Raw genomic sequence first — 18,389 nt, forward strand, 5'->3', positions numbered from 1 at the left:
TGCTTTCTTTTTTATTACGGACATAAAAATTCCCTGTGAGTAGCAGGGGCATGCCAGAGGTCATTACCAGCAATGTGATTTTTAGTAAACTTTTATTTATGTACTCATAAACCTCAGTTTTTTTCAGAGCAGATATTCCTATCCAATGGATAACATTAGAAAACTAAAAGGTATTTTTGGGATTTCCAGAAGCCTGACAGAAATTCAGTATTACTCCCACAATAAGACCACAAATATTATTGAGATTTTGGCTGGTATATATCATCCTAGCTAACTCTTGCTGATCAGGAAGACTGCTATTGGTGACACGGTAGGCCCTTCCAGGATGAGATCAGGGTAGTCCACACTCAGCAAAGCCACCCGTTAAGTGCAATACAGAAACTGAGTCAATGCAGTATGTGATTGATAGGAGTATATATTAACACCCAGGATCTTTCAGTGAATGGAGAAGGAAAAAAAAATAGACAGTTCTTAGTGAAAATACTGAGACTTATTAGGACAAATCCAGACAGCTGGATTTGTAGGTTGTTGGGATGAGGCTTTGCTGATACCGTTTGGTCTCCTAAGAGCTAATGGTCAGATAGTCCCAGTACACTCTTGGTGAAGGGGCTTCTGCTTAGAAGCCCTTCCTGGTTTATAGATCACTGTGGTAAAAAGACGTCTCAGGCCATCAACTCCATCCCCTGTCGGGGAAGACTTAATCCCATGGCTGAGGCTGTATCAGGTACTAAACAGGTACCACATTTGACCTCAACCGAAAGCTAAGATGAGATGATACTCTAAAATGCAGAAAATCAATCTCAGTCCCCAAGGCAGAAGCCACTAATGCAGGAGATCAGTCAGCATTGCGGATGGCTCTGCTCGACCACGTATCAGGCCCTCCATCCAGGGAAGTACAGCTGACACTCCAACTCCAAAGACCTGAAAACACAAAGAAGGAAGAAGGAAGACGACAGATAGACGTTTTCCCATGTCATGGATAGGTGACAGTTATTTTTCTCTATAAATCTTGTTGACTCCGTCCCTGTAGAAACTGATGATGAAGGAAAGGAAATGTGAGTTTCACCTCTGTTTCTTTGGGCCGGTATCTGGAGATACTCAGGTTCAAATCCTTGCTGTCACTTACCGGTGTGATCTTGAACATGTTACTTAACCTTACAGCTCAGTTTCCCATTTGTAAAGGAGAATAGACAAATACAGGTTCTGTGGGGATACTGCAAGGATGAAATGAGATAATTTGGGTAAAACACATAGCACATCAGCCTGACACATAATAAATGATCAATAAATAGCAGTTCTTAGCTGTTTTTCATTAACAAGCTCATGTAATTTTAACTCAATTCAGTAAATGTTATGTAACACAAACAGTAAACAAATGTTGCATGTGTAATATACGAAACATCTCATATTGTGTGCTGAGAATACAGAGATCAGTAGAAACTGTTCCTTCCTTTATAGAGTAGAGATCTAAGTTTCTTGAGATCCAAGACTGAGCTCTCTTCGTGTCAATAAAATGCCCGAATATACTTACTTCACCAACTGAATTCACAATTATTATCAAAGGTAAACCATCTTCAAGAGTCAGAGTGGGGAGGAAGAGGGTATCAGTGAACTATTCTTATTTTAATAAAAAGAAAACATTTTTTCAGAAATAACAATTTCTGTGTTCACCTCCTCCTACCCTTTCTGGCACCACAAACCCACATATTTCTTAACTTGTGTCCACAAATGTGGATGTGTGAAAACGGTGCTTTGTCTGCATTAGCAGATGCCGTTGATGGGGTTAAAACATTGTGCTGGCTTTTGGCACCTAATACTACATTTCATAAAAAGCATTGCTTAAATCTCATAATAGCAGGGAAGTTCATTTCCACATAGAGGGAAATCCTCGTCTTGGTCCAGCGCCTTTCTTTTATGTTCCATTTTGGAAAACCATACCCCTAGCCTGCACTGGGTCAGACCTTTTAGAAAGGAAGGGTAGAGAAAGGAGATCAGCACGCGGTTTACAGACCAGAAATCTGCTTGGCAAAGGAGTTGCTGAAGACTGTGGTGTAGAAGCTGCAGAGAAAGTACCTTTATGATTGATTTCCATTCAAGTCAGACTGACTGCAGTGTGGTCATTTTTCTAACCCATAACTGCTCACACTGCAGCAGGCTGCTATCTGCAGGGTGTCTGAATTATAGCAGTGTATGTCCGTGTTACCTCTTACACAAATTACTTACACTGGTTTCTTTTTCCATGCAAATTCATCAGTTTTACAGCCCCTCGTAGCCACAGTCAGGAAACTCTGGCCAACAGCACAAATTGATAAAATGAGTTAATTTTACTGTACTTATTTTTTTCTTCCTAAAAGCCCTCTCTCATAGGCAGTGTTCAGGAAGCATATTACAGTAAAAGGAAGATAACAAAGGAGTTGAATTTTCTTGCCATAAATTACTTTCCAAGTTAATTCCCTTTAACGATGATTCCAGATTTGCTTGAGTTTTCATAGCATTGTGCGTTTTACAACTGTGCCTTTGATAGAAAGAAGACCAAGTATTTTCCCATGTTCACTCCTTTTGTGCCAGTGACATGGACTTTCTTATGAGATCTTTGCCACCAGAATGCAAAGCAACACTAAATTGTGCTGGGCCCCTAGAACTGTGTGCTTGTTGTTGGATTTTTTTTTTTCTCCCCAAGCCTGAAAGTACAAGTTCCCAAAGTCTCAGTGAGTGCATTAGATTACATAATCTGGAGAGAAATACACCTCTGTTATTTTTTCATAGTTATTTTATAAATTGAAAGTGAAGTAGTATAGTAAGTCCCAGGCATCTTTTTTGAAGGTTACCTATTGGCCATGTGGCCATATTCCTTAGTTGCTGTGGAAATTCAAGGAAGGGACAGCTGTGATTATTAATCTCTGAAGTGGAAGCCCCACAAGGGCAGGGGACCTTATATATCTTGTCCACTGGTGGATCTCAAGCATCTGGAGCAGCACCTGGCACATGAAAAGTGCTCCGTGAATATTTGCTGAATTCCACTGGATGTAGCCTCTCAGAAAATAAGTGCCATTAGCGGTAGGCTGGCCACACTAGTCATTCAGTTAATGCTCCCCGCTGATTCCTGTTGAACAAGTTGTAAACTCAGTACACTGTCATCTCCCAGGCAGAGTCGCTTGAAATTTTGGAAGGAATTTTTTTTTTCCATCACCCTCTCTTTCCAACAACACAAGCCCAAGCAGACTGTCTCTGGTGGATGGCAGAAGTTCAATAACCACAACCTTATCCAACTACTAATGTGTACAGAAGAGCAGGTCATTAAGAGGGTTGGCTACTAAAGTAACCCCTTTCTTCCAATAGCCCACATTACTATAATGATGCCTTAATAGCAAACCATTTATTAAGAAATGACACAAAGACTGCCTTCTACTCATGACAGGAAAGAAGGAAGTGGGGGGACAAATGGCTTAGAAATCATATCCAATGAGACAATTCCCCAAAGTTCATCCTTTGAGAAAAACTCCTCCGTGGAACAAAATCCACAAAACCTTCAGGTGTGACTCACTGCAGTCCTGCTTAAGAAAGGTGAGGCACCAGTCCTCACTGCTCATGCATATTTATAGGTTTCTGAGTTTCACTTTGTATTGCAAAAGTTGGGGGGCGGAGGGCAAACGGAGAGGGTGATTATTGATTCTTGTTAATTCAGAGCATATTTATTGATCATCAGCTGTTGTGTTGTATTGATTGTCATATAAAACTCTGCAGAGCTGTTTAGGAATACACAAAAGGTTGTCAGATCTGGAGGACTAAAGGTTACCTGGTATGACCCTCTGACTTTGTGGCCTCGGGGAGTTACTTCACCTCTTGGTACCTCAATCCCTCCCTGGTAGTGTGGTGAGGATTAAATGAGATGATGTGTTTAGAGGGCTCAGGCCAGCATCTGGCCCATAAATGATGCTTAATAAACATTGGTCCATGTTATTGTGGTGGTGATGGCCTTGGCATTGGTGGTGAGTTTGCATTTCTATCACAACTGTTACAGGAATTTTGAGGTCCAAAAGTTTAAATGACTTCAGCTATACAGGGGGTTATTGGCAAGGCTGAAACCCTAGACGGTCATGCCCAGGCCCACACCAGCACTTTTTCTATGCCCTGGGATGTCTATCTTTACAGTCCTCAAAACGCACTCAATCTAGTGGGGGAGAAGATGTCATGGGTGAGATCATTTAAGAACAATAGAACCTAGGGTCAAGTACAAGTGGAACAAAATCAGGTTTCATAATATATGGAGCAGACAGGAAGTGTTGTGGTTGGTCCAATCCTTCCTTAACATCCCCACCTTTGATTGGCAGTGGCTACATAATCTCTGTAACACATCAGGCAGGCTGTTAGTCTTTGGCTTCAGAAGGCCAGCATGACATCCTGGGCAGACGTTGTTCAAGTCATTTAACCCTTGACAACGTTTAGTTCCCTGGTTTGCCAAAAGGACGTACTACCATTATTAGCTAAGAAGTGCCTTGGGTTATATACATCTTATTGATATTTTATATTTGTTGGGATAGTATGACCTGTTTGCTCATGTATGCCCTTTCATAGTGCACAACTGGACACAGATCTTTTGTACCTGTTTATGAAGGTGACCGATATCCACTGTGAAAATTCTGTTTTCTTTCCAGACAGCATGATTTAGGCCTCCCTTCCCTCTTAACTCCTGCATCAACCTACCAACTGATTTCCCCACCTTAGTCGCCTTTGGTGCATTCTGTAGGCTGTTGCCATATTAATGTTGCTCAGATTCAACAATGATCACTTCCCTACTCAGAAACCATCACGGATCCCACAGTTCACTAACTGTACTTCCTGCCTCCAAACGTATGTACATACTCTGTCATTTGCCTAGAAACCCTCCCTCTTTTTCTCTGCCTCTTTAAATCCTCCCATCCTTGAAGCCTTAGCTTCAGTAAGCCCAACTCCTCCTGGAATCAGACATTTTTTCTCATCCCACAAGCCAATATGATTTCTCATTCCTTTGAACTTTTCTAACACATCCGTTGCATTCCGCCTATGAGATTGAACACATTCAGCATTGAATTAGATAGTCAAGTATTATTTTATCCTTCCACTCTAGTAAACCTTGTGAGACAGAGACACTGTATACCTTTTTATCATCTGAAGTTTAAGGCAAATATTGTTTACAGCAGGCAGGGTAAGAAAAGCAACAGGTTTTGGGGTGAGATACCCTTGACTTTTAATCCTGGCCGTCCCTCGTTCTTGCCTTTCTGCAGTCCATGGCAAGCCAGTTAACCTCATTTTGGGGTTGATTAGTTTTTCTCATTTAGGAGAGGGACTTTCCTAAAGAGATTGTTTTGAGGATGAAGTTAGGTATAAAAAATAAAATGCTCCATAGTTACTTGGGAAAACCTGCTGAAAGCCCACCTTCCTCAGATACCTCTCTAAGGCTCTTCCTGTTCTCCAGACAAGAGGCCCTGAGAATACCCGGCCCATTGTGGGGACACTTAACAGTGACCCCTCCCCACAGGCATGAGGCTTTCTCTTTAACTGTCATAGTATCACTGACTCCAATTCCATTCCGATCGGCTGACCTTCATACGATGCATACACACAGACAGTACTGGGGAGTGTTTCCTGACAAGACTTTTTGGAAGAATGCAGAGTTTGGGTCAGCACTTTATTAGGATTATTTAACCCAGGTTGTGAAACCCATTCTCATTTCAGAAATTTAATGATGTTACAAAATTGAAGACGCACATAAGCAGTTTGTCAAGCCCTGAAGTTATGCACTATAACTCCAGGAGACACTTTGTGAAAGTATCACAATTCCGCCAGCCCACCTGATAAGCGTTTTGCTAGTTACAAACCCAATGTGCTAAGTGCTTCACAGGAAGTAAATATACAGACAAGCGAAGGAACATTTCTGTGGCTTGGTTATTTTTTTAATCTCTCTGAGAGGTGTGCAGACTGTATGTACACTGTATCTTCCTTTCTTCACCTCTTCTGGCTCCTTTGACATTTTAATAAGATAATCAAGGCAGAAGACATTTTTCCATGGTACAATGTAGTCAATAGAATGTGAGGTGTGGGTGCAGCTGGGCAGAGGGCCCCAGACTTCTCCTCTCAGTCCAGCCAGGCTGTTCACTCACGTCTGGCTTTATCTTTCCTTCCGAGGGTGGGAGTGAGGCTCGCGCACTTCTGCCGGTGCTTGGGAATGAAGCAGCTGCGCCATTCGGCTGAGGCCCGAACCTCATCCCAAAACTTAGAAAATCAAAATCTAGACCCTCCACACCGATCAGCCTCATCCCTCTTCTTTAATCAGAGGTGTGAATCTTTAAGATCCAGGAAGGCACAAACGTTAATACGTACCTGTTATACGTCAGGCTGCTGAGAGGGATGAGGGGTGACATATGGAGTAATCTCCTCCCCATCCCCCACCCTATTTCATCTATAAAATATTATGGAATAAAAGGGGAAACTATGCAAATAAATTTAGCCGAAAAAGCAAATTAGGGAATGACTAGCAAAATCATTCACTGGAACTCTGTTTACACTTTTTGTCAAGCTCAACCATTGGTTTTTGAACTAAAGGCCCTTCCTCCATTACAGCCTGTCATTAAGAGAGAGGTTTGAATTTCAGAAAGTGTATGTGAATTTCAGAGCTTTCCATTTCTTAGCAGTGACTGTTTTTATATAATGACAGTTATGATTAAGGTTTAGCCATTGCTGGTAATTGAACAACTAAATGTTTAGATAATACGTATCCCTTCCAACCTTTCCTCTATTCCAGAGTCTTATTATGGTACTGCAGTTCACCCAGTTGCCCAAGCAGTAATCTTAGGAATCATCCCATACTCTCCCTTTTCCATTATTATTGCACTCAAGAAATCAACACATTTTCCTGAGTCTGTCTCCTAAATCACTTACACTGGGCTCCTCCTTTTCATCCCTTGAGTTTAACCCATCCCCACCTTACCCCACCTTTAAATGACTCCACTGGCCTCTATGGTTTTACTGATTATATTCTTCAACGGCCACCCCCTGTCCCCCATACCTACCTTCATGACAGGATGATGTTTCTAGGTTATAAAGGCAAGTTTGGTGATACATTCTCATGCTTTGCTGGTTCTCCTTTGACCTAGCAATCAATTACATTTGACCAGTGCTTACTGACTGCCTCCTGGTGTCAGGGATTATAGTAGATGCTGGCAGTGGCCCCCAATTAGTACAGTGTGATAAGCACTTCAATAGTTTATAATAAACTTGGGAATCTGCTGGACTCAAAGTCATGTTCCTTAAAGAAATTCATGTTCCTAAAGACCCTTCGTAATCTGACCTTAACCCTCCCCTCTTTTCTGCATGTACTGTATACTTCATCACACTGAGTTATCAGAAATCCAGTATTCATTTTATATTCTCTCACTTTTATAAATGCCGTCCCCCCTACCTAGCACGCCTCCATCCCTCTCAGTTGGGCAATTCAAACTTATCCTTTTAACATCTTCCCAGGGGTCACATTTTCTGAGGTCCTTTTACTCCCGGAACCTCTCATTCCCCAGCTGGGTTAGATACCCACTTCTTTGTGGCCGTATCAATTTTGGAATAACTCTAGCAAAGGACTTACCACACTGTATTGAAAATAACCTGCCAACCTTCCCTCCAGAGCTGTTTCAGGATAAAGACCATGTCTTCCATCTAAGCATCTTCCTCACCCAGCCTAGTTCTTGGCAATAGCAGTGATCACTTGTTGAAAGAATGAAAAGTCCCTGGTTTGCGATATTTCTAATTATCCGTTCTTCTTATGGATATTAGCCTCTATTTAACTTATTTATATATCCACTTACATGGGCTTAACTCTGAGACCAGTGCCTTAATACAATAATATATGAATCTGTTGCTCTTGCTTTTGCATAATCTTTTAAAAGAGGTTATTTCCACTCATACAGTTGCACCACTAACTTTACACAGAGTTTTTTAGGTAAGATTGATAGGTGTTATTTATTTGTTCAAAAATATCTTTGAAGCTACTGCTGTCAACAAGGTATCTGGAGGTTCCAGGCTTAAATAAATACAGGGAGTGACATCTCACACAATAGTCAGCTCTGAAAATCACATACAATCAAAATTATCTTTAACCATCTCTTAAGTCAGACCTCAGAAAATTCCCCTATATAAGTATCTTCTCGGTGAGCCATACGGTGTCTGTGTGGCTGTGAATCTCTGCCGTCACAGTGTGGAAGCAGAGACCATCTGTAAATAAGTGGGCGTGGCCATGTTCCAGTAAAACTTTATTTAGAAGAACTGTGGCTCAGGAACCGTGGTTTGAGGACCCTGCCTCACAAATAAAGTGAAGGTGTGTGTAGACACCGAGGCGGTTCAGAGTAAAGAGAGATCACACATTTCTCTTCTCAGGAAATTGGGAATGGGTAGCCCAGAAAGATGAATTTGCAGTTCAGAACGAATTCCAAAATGCCAGTGAGTGAAAGCGATCAGGATCAAAGTTAGGAAAGCCCAGAGAATGTTCTGGCTGGTGATTCAAGAAAAGTTTCAGAGCAAAACGCGGAGGTCTTTTTGTTAAAAACCTCCAGGAATGTTGCAACCTTGGTGACAGTTTGCCATTACAAAAAGAGAAAAGATAAAAGGTACATTATAAAACAAAGTCTTTCTAGCGTAGACAGTTTTTGTTGTCAACATTCTTTGGCGGTCAGAGTTCATTATTGGTTATTTTGGATAAGCTTACTGTATAAATTCAGAAATAAAATGTATTACATGTGACACTGAAATATGCTCTCATTGATCTTTTATTCACGGAACATAACTATTTTTTTTTCTAGCACCAATAGCTGCAGGAACTGGCCCAAATTTTTCTCTCTCAGATTTGGAAAGTTCTTCATACTACAGCATGAGTCCGGGAGCAATGAGGAGGTCTTTACCCAGCACATCCTCTACCAGGTAATTTGATTGGTGGCTCTCCATAGTTCCACACCTTGATTTTGACTCTGAGCCTAGAGGCACTTGGATTGTGCGCCTACTGGTGGAAGATACTAGAGAAGTTTGTTCAGCCCCAACAGACTTTCAGTCTTACTGGGAAGAGAAAGCAAATGCACATGCTGCAGAAATATATATATAGTAGAAAACAATGAGCTAAATTGTATGGCATAGGCCAAAAATAGTTAAGGAAGGCTTTCTCCAAAAAGATTGACTTGTGTTCAGCTGTAAATGTTGGTTTAGAGTTGGCAAGATGGGAAGGAAAAGGAATAGTGTCTGGGTGGGGTGAAGACATGAGCAAAAGCATAGAGAAAGGATGGATGATAAACACAGCATGTTCTCAGCAGATTAAGGACAACGCTTGACTAGGGAGAAGGGCATGTGTTTTGGCTTGTTTGGCAAAACGTTGACACTGGAGATACCAGTTCCGGTCCCGGTGCCTACAGCAGACATTACAGCGCAGTCCCAGCGCGTTTCCCCTCCCCTCACCCAGATCTCAAAATCCAGGCTATTGGAGTTGCCCTGCGTCATGAAACCCATTTGATATCTAGGTGTGCGGTCACAAAACTGAATGCAGTACTGCGGCAGGGTGGGGCTGGCTCATAAACTCTTTTGCCCCAGGAGACCTTTAAAAAGTAAAGCTGGAAGAGCACAACCAGATAAGGATTCTGGGGTTCTGGATCCCCTTGAGGTCACAAAGCCCAAATCAAAATGAAGCATTTTGCAAGATCCTGTTGTCTCTAGATAACCGGTACCAGAAGGAAAGGGATTAGGCATTAAACCCACAGTATTCTTTTACAAATTGGCTTTAGCACTGGACTGTGACAACCAAGAAAAGAATGGTGCAGAACGATCTTTAATGTTTGTGTACTTGGCAGAAAAACGTTTCACAAAGGTATATTCTTCTTTCAAGCAAGCCCTGGAATTTTATGATTTAAAACAATGGCCAGATTATAGAAATTTTCCTTGGTGGCGACTCCTTATCTTGACTTTATATATTTTAACCAGCATTACTTAAGAAAAAAAGAAAGAGAGAAAGAAAAGAAAAGAAAAAAAAGAATCCGCTTCATCATGACGAATACCTTGAAGACAGTTAAAGAAGCAGTTATTTCCTAAATATAACCACCAGATCCTATGCTCATCTTTCATGTTGTTTAAGGGTTCTCCTTAGTTCCCTGTAGCATCAGATCCTCAGAAAAAAAAAAGTCTGAAATCCAAAGTACATTTATAATGAAAGAATGAGATTGTGAACCCATTCGGGTGTTAATACATTTTGAGGATTTTGAATGTTTGCTGATGGAGGGGACATTGTGTGTAACTGTACTCAGTCAACATGAAAGAGCTTTGCAAATACTTGTGGGCAGTGGTTAATTTAAAAGTTGATGGGCTGTTTGTTTTTCATATGTGTGCTGCGCATGTACCATGGACATCCCAAACAGTCCGTGTCTCCCCCCACCCCCCCCACCCCCCACCCCCACCCCCCACCCCCCACCCCGTCCTTTTGACTTCTCCAGCTGCTTTGTTGCCTTTTGCTGTGATTCTCTGAGTGGAAACCTGGTTTTTAATGTCATTTAAAAGGCTACTGTCATTCTCATATTCTGCAAATAACTAACCCTGATAAGGAGCTAATTATAAATAGCAGCAGTAGTTAATAACTTGGTAATATGTTTGTTTTACACTCATTAGGCTCTCCTAGGATGATTTTTTTTTAAAATTATTCTCTAAATATATAGACTCAGCAGAATTATCTGTGTACAGGTTAGAAAATGTGCCCAGAAGAATACCCCAGATTTACATATAGAAAATTTCATCAACCAATCAATATTTGTTCATGCCATGCCAATATTAATCGGTCACCTAGCAGACACTGTATTAGATGCTTTACAAACCTGATATGATTTAATCTTCACAATACTTTTACAATATAGACAGTGTCGCCATTTAACAGCAGATCAACCCAGAGCCCAGAGAAGTTAAGTAACTTGACCAAGGTCACAGACCTAGTAAATGGCAGAGTCTACATTCAAATTCAGGTGTGCTGGAACTTTAAAAACATGATATTTTCACATTGGATCCTCTTAGGAATGGGGCTTACTCTTTCAGTAAGGAACGACAGAACATGAAGCCCCCCAAAAGGAATATCTACTATCCCTATTTTTCCTGGATACTTGGTATTTGCTACCTTGAATTACTATTACCATCTCTGAGATTTGTACACATCCTGCCTCCCCATCTGGACTGTCAGTCCCATAGAGGACAGTGTGTAACTCCTCCAAATTGTCAACAAACATTTCTTAACAAGGACATTGTCCTAGGCCCTGTGGATATAAAGTCAAGTAATAGGACCTTTGCAGTCTAATGGTAGAGACTGACAAGTAATGGAAGTTTTCAGTTCAGGGTACTATGAACACTCCGGAAAGAGTCATTTTGCAGATTTGTAGGTATAAGGTAAGGTTTCTACGCTTTGCATATAGTCAGAATTAAACAAATATTTAGAATGAAGGTGACAGTTTTACCTTAATTTCTAGGTAGAATTGCTAGGAACACAACAAATTCCACACGTAGGAAGAGATGGTGTGTCACTCCTCAAAAGAGTATTTATCTTCTCCCTTAGGTAGAGACTTTACTAGTACTTTCCTATTTTCCTCCAGTGTTTCTGGGAGAATCGAATCAGTGTGTTAGAAAGTCAAGAGCAAGAAACCAAAATCCATGACTGATTCATTTCTAAATTAAAAAAAATAATAATAAAGGAGATGGGTAGGCATTAACTTCAGTTCTGTACCCCTTCGTGGTAAACACCTACAAAATCACAGAAGGGGTTGTGTAAAAATTGGGATAAAATATGTTTTATCCCAAAGAACTTCATCAAGATAAGCCAATTGTCAAATCTGTGAGGTCAGTAAACTTTGTCTTGGAAGCCTTCTACCTGTCCATCCTGGCACTTCTAACTTGCTTCACTCCTGATCTTTTTCTCTCCTCCATCCTGTACCTCCACCCTCCAGACATTTATCCCGTATCAACCTCAGAAAAGTCCTTGTTTTCCAACTAAGGTGGGAGCTAATAACTACAGACTCTCACCTTTAGGATTAACAACTGCATGGGGTATTTGCATTTTATTAGAGGACACCAAGGAAATAAAACATTTTAGAAACTCAGAAAAATTTAATAACGGAAGAATAACGGGCAGCGGAATTGGCCTTTTGCATTGGATCTCATTGAATCATGACAATTGGGCGAATGCTTATCACAAGTACTCATATGGCTGTTTCTAAGTCAATAGCCCAGTTCAGCAGTTTTTGAGCATCTGCTATTAGCCAAACACTGTGGTAGGCACTAGAGATTTTAAAAAAGAAAAAGAAGAAGAAGAAGGTCCTTTCCTTACAGATCTCACAGTCCCATCAGAACATATAGGTCTTGCCTTTTATTTGCCGGGAAATATTTATTTTGTTTTTAACATGTATTCTACCAACTTCCAAAATGGTTTCAAGTGGCTTTCAAGTTTTAAATACATCAGCTACTATTAAATATAGAGAAGCCAGAAACCATATGGAAAAATAGGAGAGATTGTTATATCAGGAGGCTGACCCTTCAAGAGTTGTACCTTACATTTAATCCTGAGATTCCTGGTTGCCAAGGCAAGAAGGGGAGGCACAAGGTTATAGAAGCTGCATGTTCTGATAAAAAGAATAGAAATTCGTGCAAAGAGACCATATTTTGTTCTGGTTTTATGTATGAGAAGGAATTTTTTGTGTACATCCTTCTACAAAAAAAATTCTGTTTGATGTAGTTTCACATAAATTATAGAAAAGTTCTCCAAGTGTCTATCTTTCACTGAACTTCAAGGAAAGCCAAGTGAAGAACATAAAATTAGCTATTAAAGGTTTTCCTTTGGGTTCTAAGCTAGCATGCCACAGATACGCTGCTTTCCTGTGGTCTGGCTTTAATGAGAACAGAACTTAAAGGCAGAGCATACTGGAATACCAACTTTAATAATTAGAATTTCTTGCCTTACATTGGGTCCTCAACATTTTCTTACTCAGATTGCAGCCATCGCCTCTTCACTGTCTCGCTGCTTCTAGGATCCATCTCCTTCTTTTTCCTTTGCTTTTCCAAAGCCATCATCTGCGCAACTACCAGAGTGGCCTTTCTGAAATCGACTCTGATGTCACTCCCTGTTGAAACTTTTTCAGGGAGTCTCCATGGCTGATAGGACAAAATCCAGATTCGTATCATCGTCTATCACCTCCACCCCCTTCTTTCACTTCGACTTCAGCCAGGACACGAACCTGGCAATTCTCTGCATGTGTCACATCTTCCTCATGATGTTGCTTCTGCCTGATACACACCTCCATCCAGGGAGTAATGTTCAGAATATCCGATAACCTGTGTGACACGAGTGTACCAATTAGAACGGATGCCGCTCTGCCACGGTGCTCAGGCTGAGTCCTGGATGCCCCAGATGCATTCGACGTTAACCCTTTAGTTTTTGGATCATGAGCGTGTCCTGGGGCAAAGCTGGGGTGGCAAGGGTGGGGAAACTTGAGATGGTGACACTTTGCCAATTGATAAAGAAGTATTTCCATATTTTGAAATAAAAATAGCCTCCTGAGTGGTGCATCAGCCGAATACCAGCCTATCCGTACCCTTTCCTTCCTTATGCCTGTCTCCTCGACACTCACTCATACAGACAGTGCAGGAACTACCTCCTCCGGGAAGCTTTTCCCAACCTCTCAGGCATATCACTGTTTTCTTCTTTCATCAAGAAATCCACTGTGTCCTATATGTGCTTTCATCATAATACCTACATTTCTCTTTTGCACAATTTTATTTGCCTCTGCACCTCTATCTGCTAGACCGCAAACTCCATGGAGACAGGGGCCATGTCTGATGCATCTCGATATCCCAGCATTTAGCACAGCACCTAGCACAGAGAAGGGACACAACACATGTTTGATAAATGAAAACATATTAAAAAATCTGTACCCTGACACGTGAGGAAATTTCCCAGCGGGCACTCCCACTAGGTATGAAATCTATTCATTCTGATAGTATGTTAGTGACATTATCAATTAAGACAATTAGAACATATTAGCAACATGGCATTTCACTATCTTTCCACTCCTGAAGCCTCAACTTGGGAGAAAAATTCAGTCCTTCAGCTGGAGGAAACGAGATGCATTCTGGAGATTTCTCAACCATACCTCTCCAAAAATAAAAAATATCCAGAACTTCATTTTGGTGACCTCTGTGTAGGCATCAAAAGAGGAAGGGCATAGAAAGGATTGGGCCACTCTTTTTTCCATGTCCCTAGTTCTCAGAGGGAAATGTACACCTTCCCCCCATCTTTCTCTCTTTGGAGCATTGTATTTGTCTCTAGCATCTCCATCAGAATCTGGACTATGGTAGCTGCACAGCAGATACTTTTTGAATGAACAGATCCAAGTGGAAGATGAGAAAACATAGGAAAAAAGAGACAGAGAGAAAAGCAACCCAAGCTCTTCTTGAAGGGCTTTGAACCCTGATCTTTATCCTTTCTGGGGTGCCAGAGGGACTGAGTGATGTGTAGGGACATTGCTGACGGTGAGGTCCCCGCCGCTGCCTGAGAAGACACGAAATGCCGTCTTCTACAGACACTTCCAGGTGGAGATGGGCGCAGGAGCCAGCCACCAGTTCCTCAAAGGTGAAAGGAACAGGATGTGGCAGCAGCAGCAGCAACTTGAGGGACAGTAAAAATCAAACCCAGATACCTGGAACAACACAGGCCCAAGACTTTGTTCCACATCCAGTGACTCACTCGACTGAACAAGAAGCCTAAAAAAAAGGGCTAGAACTACACCGAGTTGCCCAATGGCTTCCTCCTTTGGCCTTCTTTCAACCAGGGATGCGCTATCCAAGAGAGGTGGTTTGGATGGCTTTTAAACATGTCCCCTTTGTTATTTCAGCTCCACGAAGCGCCTCAAGTCTGTGGAGGATGAAATGGACAGTCCTGGTGAAGAGCCATTTTACACAGGCCAAGGGCGCTCCCCGGGCAGCGGCAGTCAGTCCAGCGGATGGCATGAAGTGGAGCCAGGTGAGCGGCGCGAGCGCCTGGGCGCGTGGGTGCGTGGCTAGCACGTGCACGTCTGAAACGTGCGTGGGGGGCGTGCGTGCGTAGGACACACGGAAGCCGCCTCACAGCGGTGGATCCTTCCACACCAACTCGTGTTTGCCTCTGGGGCTTCCAGCGAAGGGTGGCCGGGGGCAGATAACAGCTGACGTGAGAGGCTGTAAGCATGGGCTGCGGTTTTTGACTCTTACGTATTCTTACCTACCCTGCAGTCACATAGTCATGTGCCTTTGCTTTTGTTTTTCTCCTAAGTGCCTTTTGGGGGTTGGCTTTTGGGATTATCTTTTAATAATCTTAAAGAAATATCTGTCAACTTTTTCAACGGGGTGGATAATGTTGGAAAGGAGAAGAGGGTCCCTGTGCTACACAGTGTATGCTTGGATTTTTATAAAATAAGGAGGTGTTTATTTTATTTTATTTTTAAAGATTTTATTGATTGAGAGAGAGAGAGAGAAAAAGCACGAGTGGGGGGGAGTGGAGGGAGAGGGACAAGCAGACTCCGTGCTGAACACCCGAGTCCGATGGGGGCTTGATCCCACGACCGGAGATCCTGAGCCGAAATCAAGAGTTGGACACTTAACTGAGCCATCCAGGCGTCCCTGGAAGTTTCCAAATTTTTTGAAGAGACTTATATAACATTGGTATCAAAATTGGACAGATCGCCAACACAAAAAAATTGCAGCTCATTTCTGAGGAGGTGTTTAAATGTGTTTTCCTGTTACTGGTTATCGCCGTTATTGTTTTTCTATTTAAATGGAACAACTATCTTTCTATCCGTCTGAATTAAGCAAATGATGACTACTAGTCTGACCTCCCGGGATAGTCTAGTCTTGGCTCTGGAGTCTCGAGAGGAATGTGAATAATTCAGCTAGCACACGTGTCTAACCTCCACATGGACAAGGGAGAATCTTCTCCTGTGCCTTTCTCGATCTGCAAAGTCAATTGGATAGAGAGGATGGAGTGTGGGCTTTGGAATAGAGAGGCAGAGTATAATCCTGGCTCTTGGTCCTGCTGGCTGTGGGATTATAGGCAAATGACCCAACCTCTCTGAGCATAAGGGTCCCCATTTTTATAATGTCAATACTAATAGCTGTTTCAACGCTCTTGAGATTTAAATAAGGTAACATAACACAACCCATCTAAGAATTATGCCTACCTAGCACAGAGGAAGGTTGAAACAAAATGCTTTCTGATCATTCTCCCCCCTAGGACTCAGAGTGATTCCTTGCAAGAACAGACAAGCACCAAGGAGATTTCTGAGCTAACCCTTTTGTCTTCGGGTCTTAACTTCTCTCTCTCCTCCCTGACATATCAAAAAACAATCCTCAGAGGGAATGGCATGAGAGAGATTTTTGGGGTGATGGAACTGTCGTGTATCTTGATTGTGGTGGTGGGTACAGGAATCTATACATGTGTTAACATTCATAGAAATGGATACCTTCCATCCCCCTGCAGTTTTATTGTATGATAATTAAAAACAAAACAGGACAAAACAAAAGCTCAGGCCCCACTAGCTGAGTCCTTTCTCTTGCTCCCTTTACTAAAATGCAGAAGTTTCACTTTGTCTTGCTTCTACTTAATACTCTCACTCACTCATTCAGCCATCCTCATTGGGAACTTTCTGCCTGGTTCTGGGAACTGAAGGGTGAATGGGAAGGCTCTGGCTTTGGCTTTCAAGGAATTCACAGTTGGGGGTAGGACACAGATGCATGAGGAGATCCTTACATGGTGATAGGGGAAGTGCAGGGATGGGGAGATTAGCCTCCATCTTCTCATTATTTCTAATTATTACCAACACAGCACTCAAGGGGTGGTGGATCTTCTATAAAGGTCATACACATCTGCTTAGCACCACACTTAGCTCATGCCCGTTCACCGAGAGTGGCTAAGAAATAAAGCCAGGCCTAAATGCAAATGAAAATGCTGACTCCCCATTGCGGCTTCAACGGCATCATCAGCAAGATCTCAGGAAAGTGCCAATGAAAAGTTTATGTGCTATTAAAAAATGAAAAGATGTACAACTTCTTTGAACCCTTTTTAAAAGGCTAATTAGAGTTCTAGCCAGTTTACCGGCTTCAGTGAAAATCAGAATCGAAATATATAGGTTTGGTACACGGTGCTTGAGTATTGTGTGTGCTGATGAGGTTTTATACACATAGAAGCTGCTTTACTGTGTTGATGTACGTGATGCTCCCCCACTGGGAGACTCTTCTCTGGGTCGTTGTAGATATTTGGGGGGCGCATATTGGGGGTAGAGGGAGGCAGGTTGAATATAGGGTACTTTGACCTGGTGACTCTTTTTTTTCAGAGTGATTCTATTCCTGTTTGCACCTTATGATTCAAAGCATCATATATTTTAACATCTGAATGCCTAGATTCTTTGAAGTCATTAAATAATGAAAGTTTAACGGCCGAAGTCTTTTTGGGTAATGATACTATATATATGGCATAATAGAGAAATCCCCCACAATTATACTGTATTCTTGGATTGATTCTCCATCCCCTCTCCCCGTTGCATTACAGAAAAAATGCAGTTTCATGGTATATGTGTTGGGGGTTGGGGGAGGACAGTGGATACATTTACTTTTGGCCATATTCAGCATAGAAAGTCATAATTGAAACAGGGCCTGAGGGGACATTAAAACTCAACCGAAGGATGTTGTACATGTGCCTGGTGACTTTGGTGTCATTAACTCACACCAGCCATTTTAAATGGATAATTTATGCTGCCAGATGGTCCTTTTTGGGGATTTTCCATCTAGCCCAATCCCCCTTTTGGCACAGAGAACACCCTTATGTTGTTCCCACACTGATCCGGGCCTGCATAGCTTTTCCCCAGGGGTACAGTTCATTGAGTAGGAGGCTTTTAGTGGTTCACTCATGTAAATTACCTTCAGAACATGTTGGGAGTTATGTCTATTTGAATGCACCGGCAGCCTCTTGGTTGCCTACATTGGGGATAATTCTCTCAAACAAATCCTAAAGGGTACTTTGTTTATGCCTCAGATGTGACACAGGAAGCAAGGCCTGTACTTACTCCTCACTCAGAGAGCTTTGCATCTGTTTACCTGCCCTCAAATGCTTTTTCTGGACTCCCGGCCAAAAGAGGGCCGAAGGTTGCCAGAGGAGACAAATTTCCTTGAGCAACAGGAAGGCTTTGGAAAGTAAAACAAACCAGACATGCAGTAAATTACATGGGCTCTTTCAAATGTCTTTTGTAGTATCCTGTTCCCCATTAGTTTATCTCAGCACTTTCAGTGAACAGCTCTTATTATCTGGGAAGAAGGGCATAGGAGATGAAAGA

General features: G+C 42.0%; 1 protein-coding gene across 10 annotated transcripts in view; it reads left to right on the forward strand.

The window, feature by feature from the left end:
• Positions 1–18,389, forward strand: part of NFIA (nuclear factor I A) — a 368,371-nt gene that overhangs the window by 250,827 nt on the left and 99,155 nt on the right. For all 10 annotated transcript variants that reach the window (XM_081816984.1, XM_081816983.1, XM_081816985.1 and 7 more), the window contains 2 exons: positions 8,826–8,943; positions 14,922–15,049. In XM_081816984.1, coding sequence (XP_081673110.1) covers positions 8,826–8,943; positions 14,922–15,049 — 246 coding nt within the window. The remainder of the gene's footprint in view (positions 1–8,825; positions 8,944–14,921; positions 15,050–18,389) is intronic.

The sequence above is a fragment of the Leptonychotes weddellii genome, chromosome 4 (assembly GCF_054177405.1).
Source record: "Leptonychotes weddellii isolate Sample4059 chromosome 4, ASM5417740v2, whole genome shotgun sequence".
Lineage (NCBI taxonomy): Eukaryota > Metazoa > Chordata > Mammalia > Carnivora > Phocidae > Leptonychotes > Leptonychotes weddellii.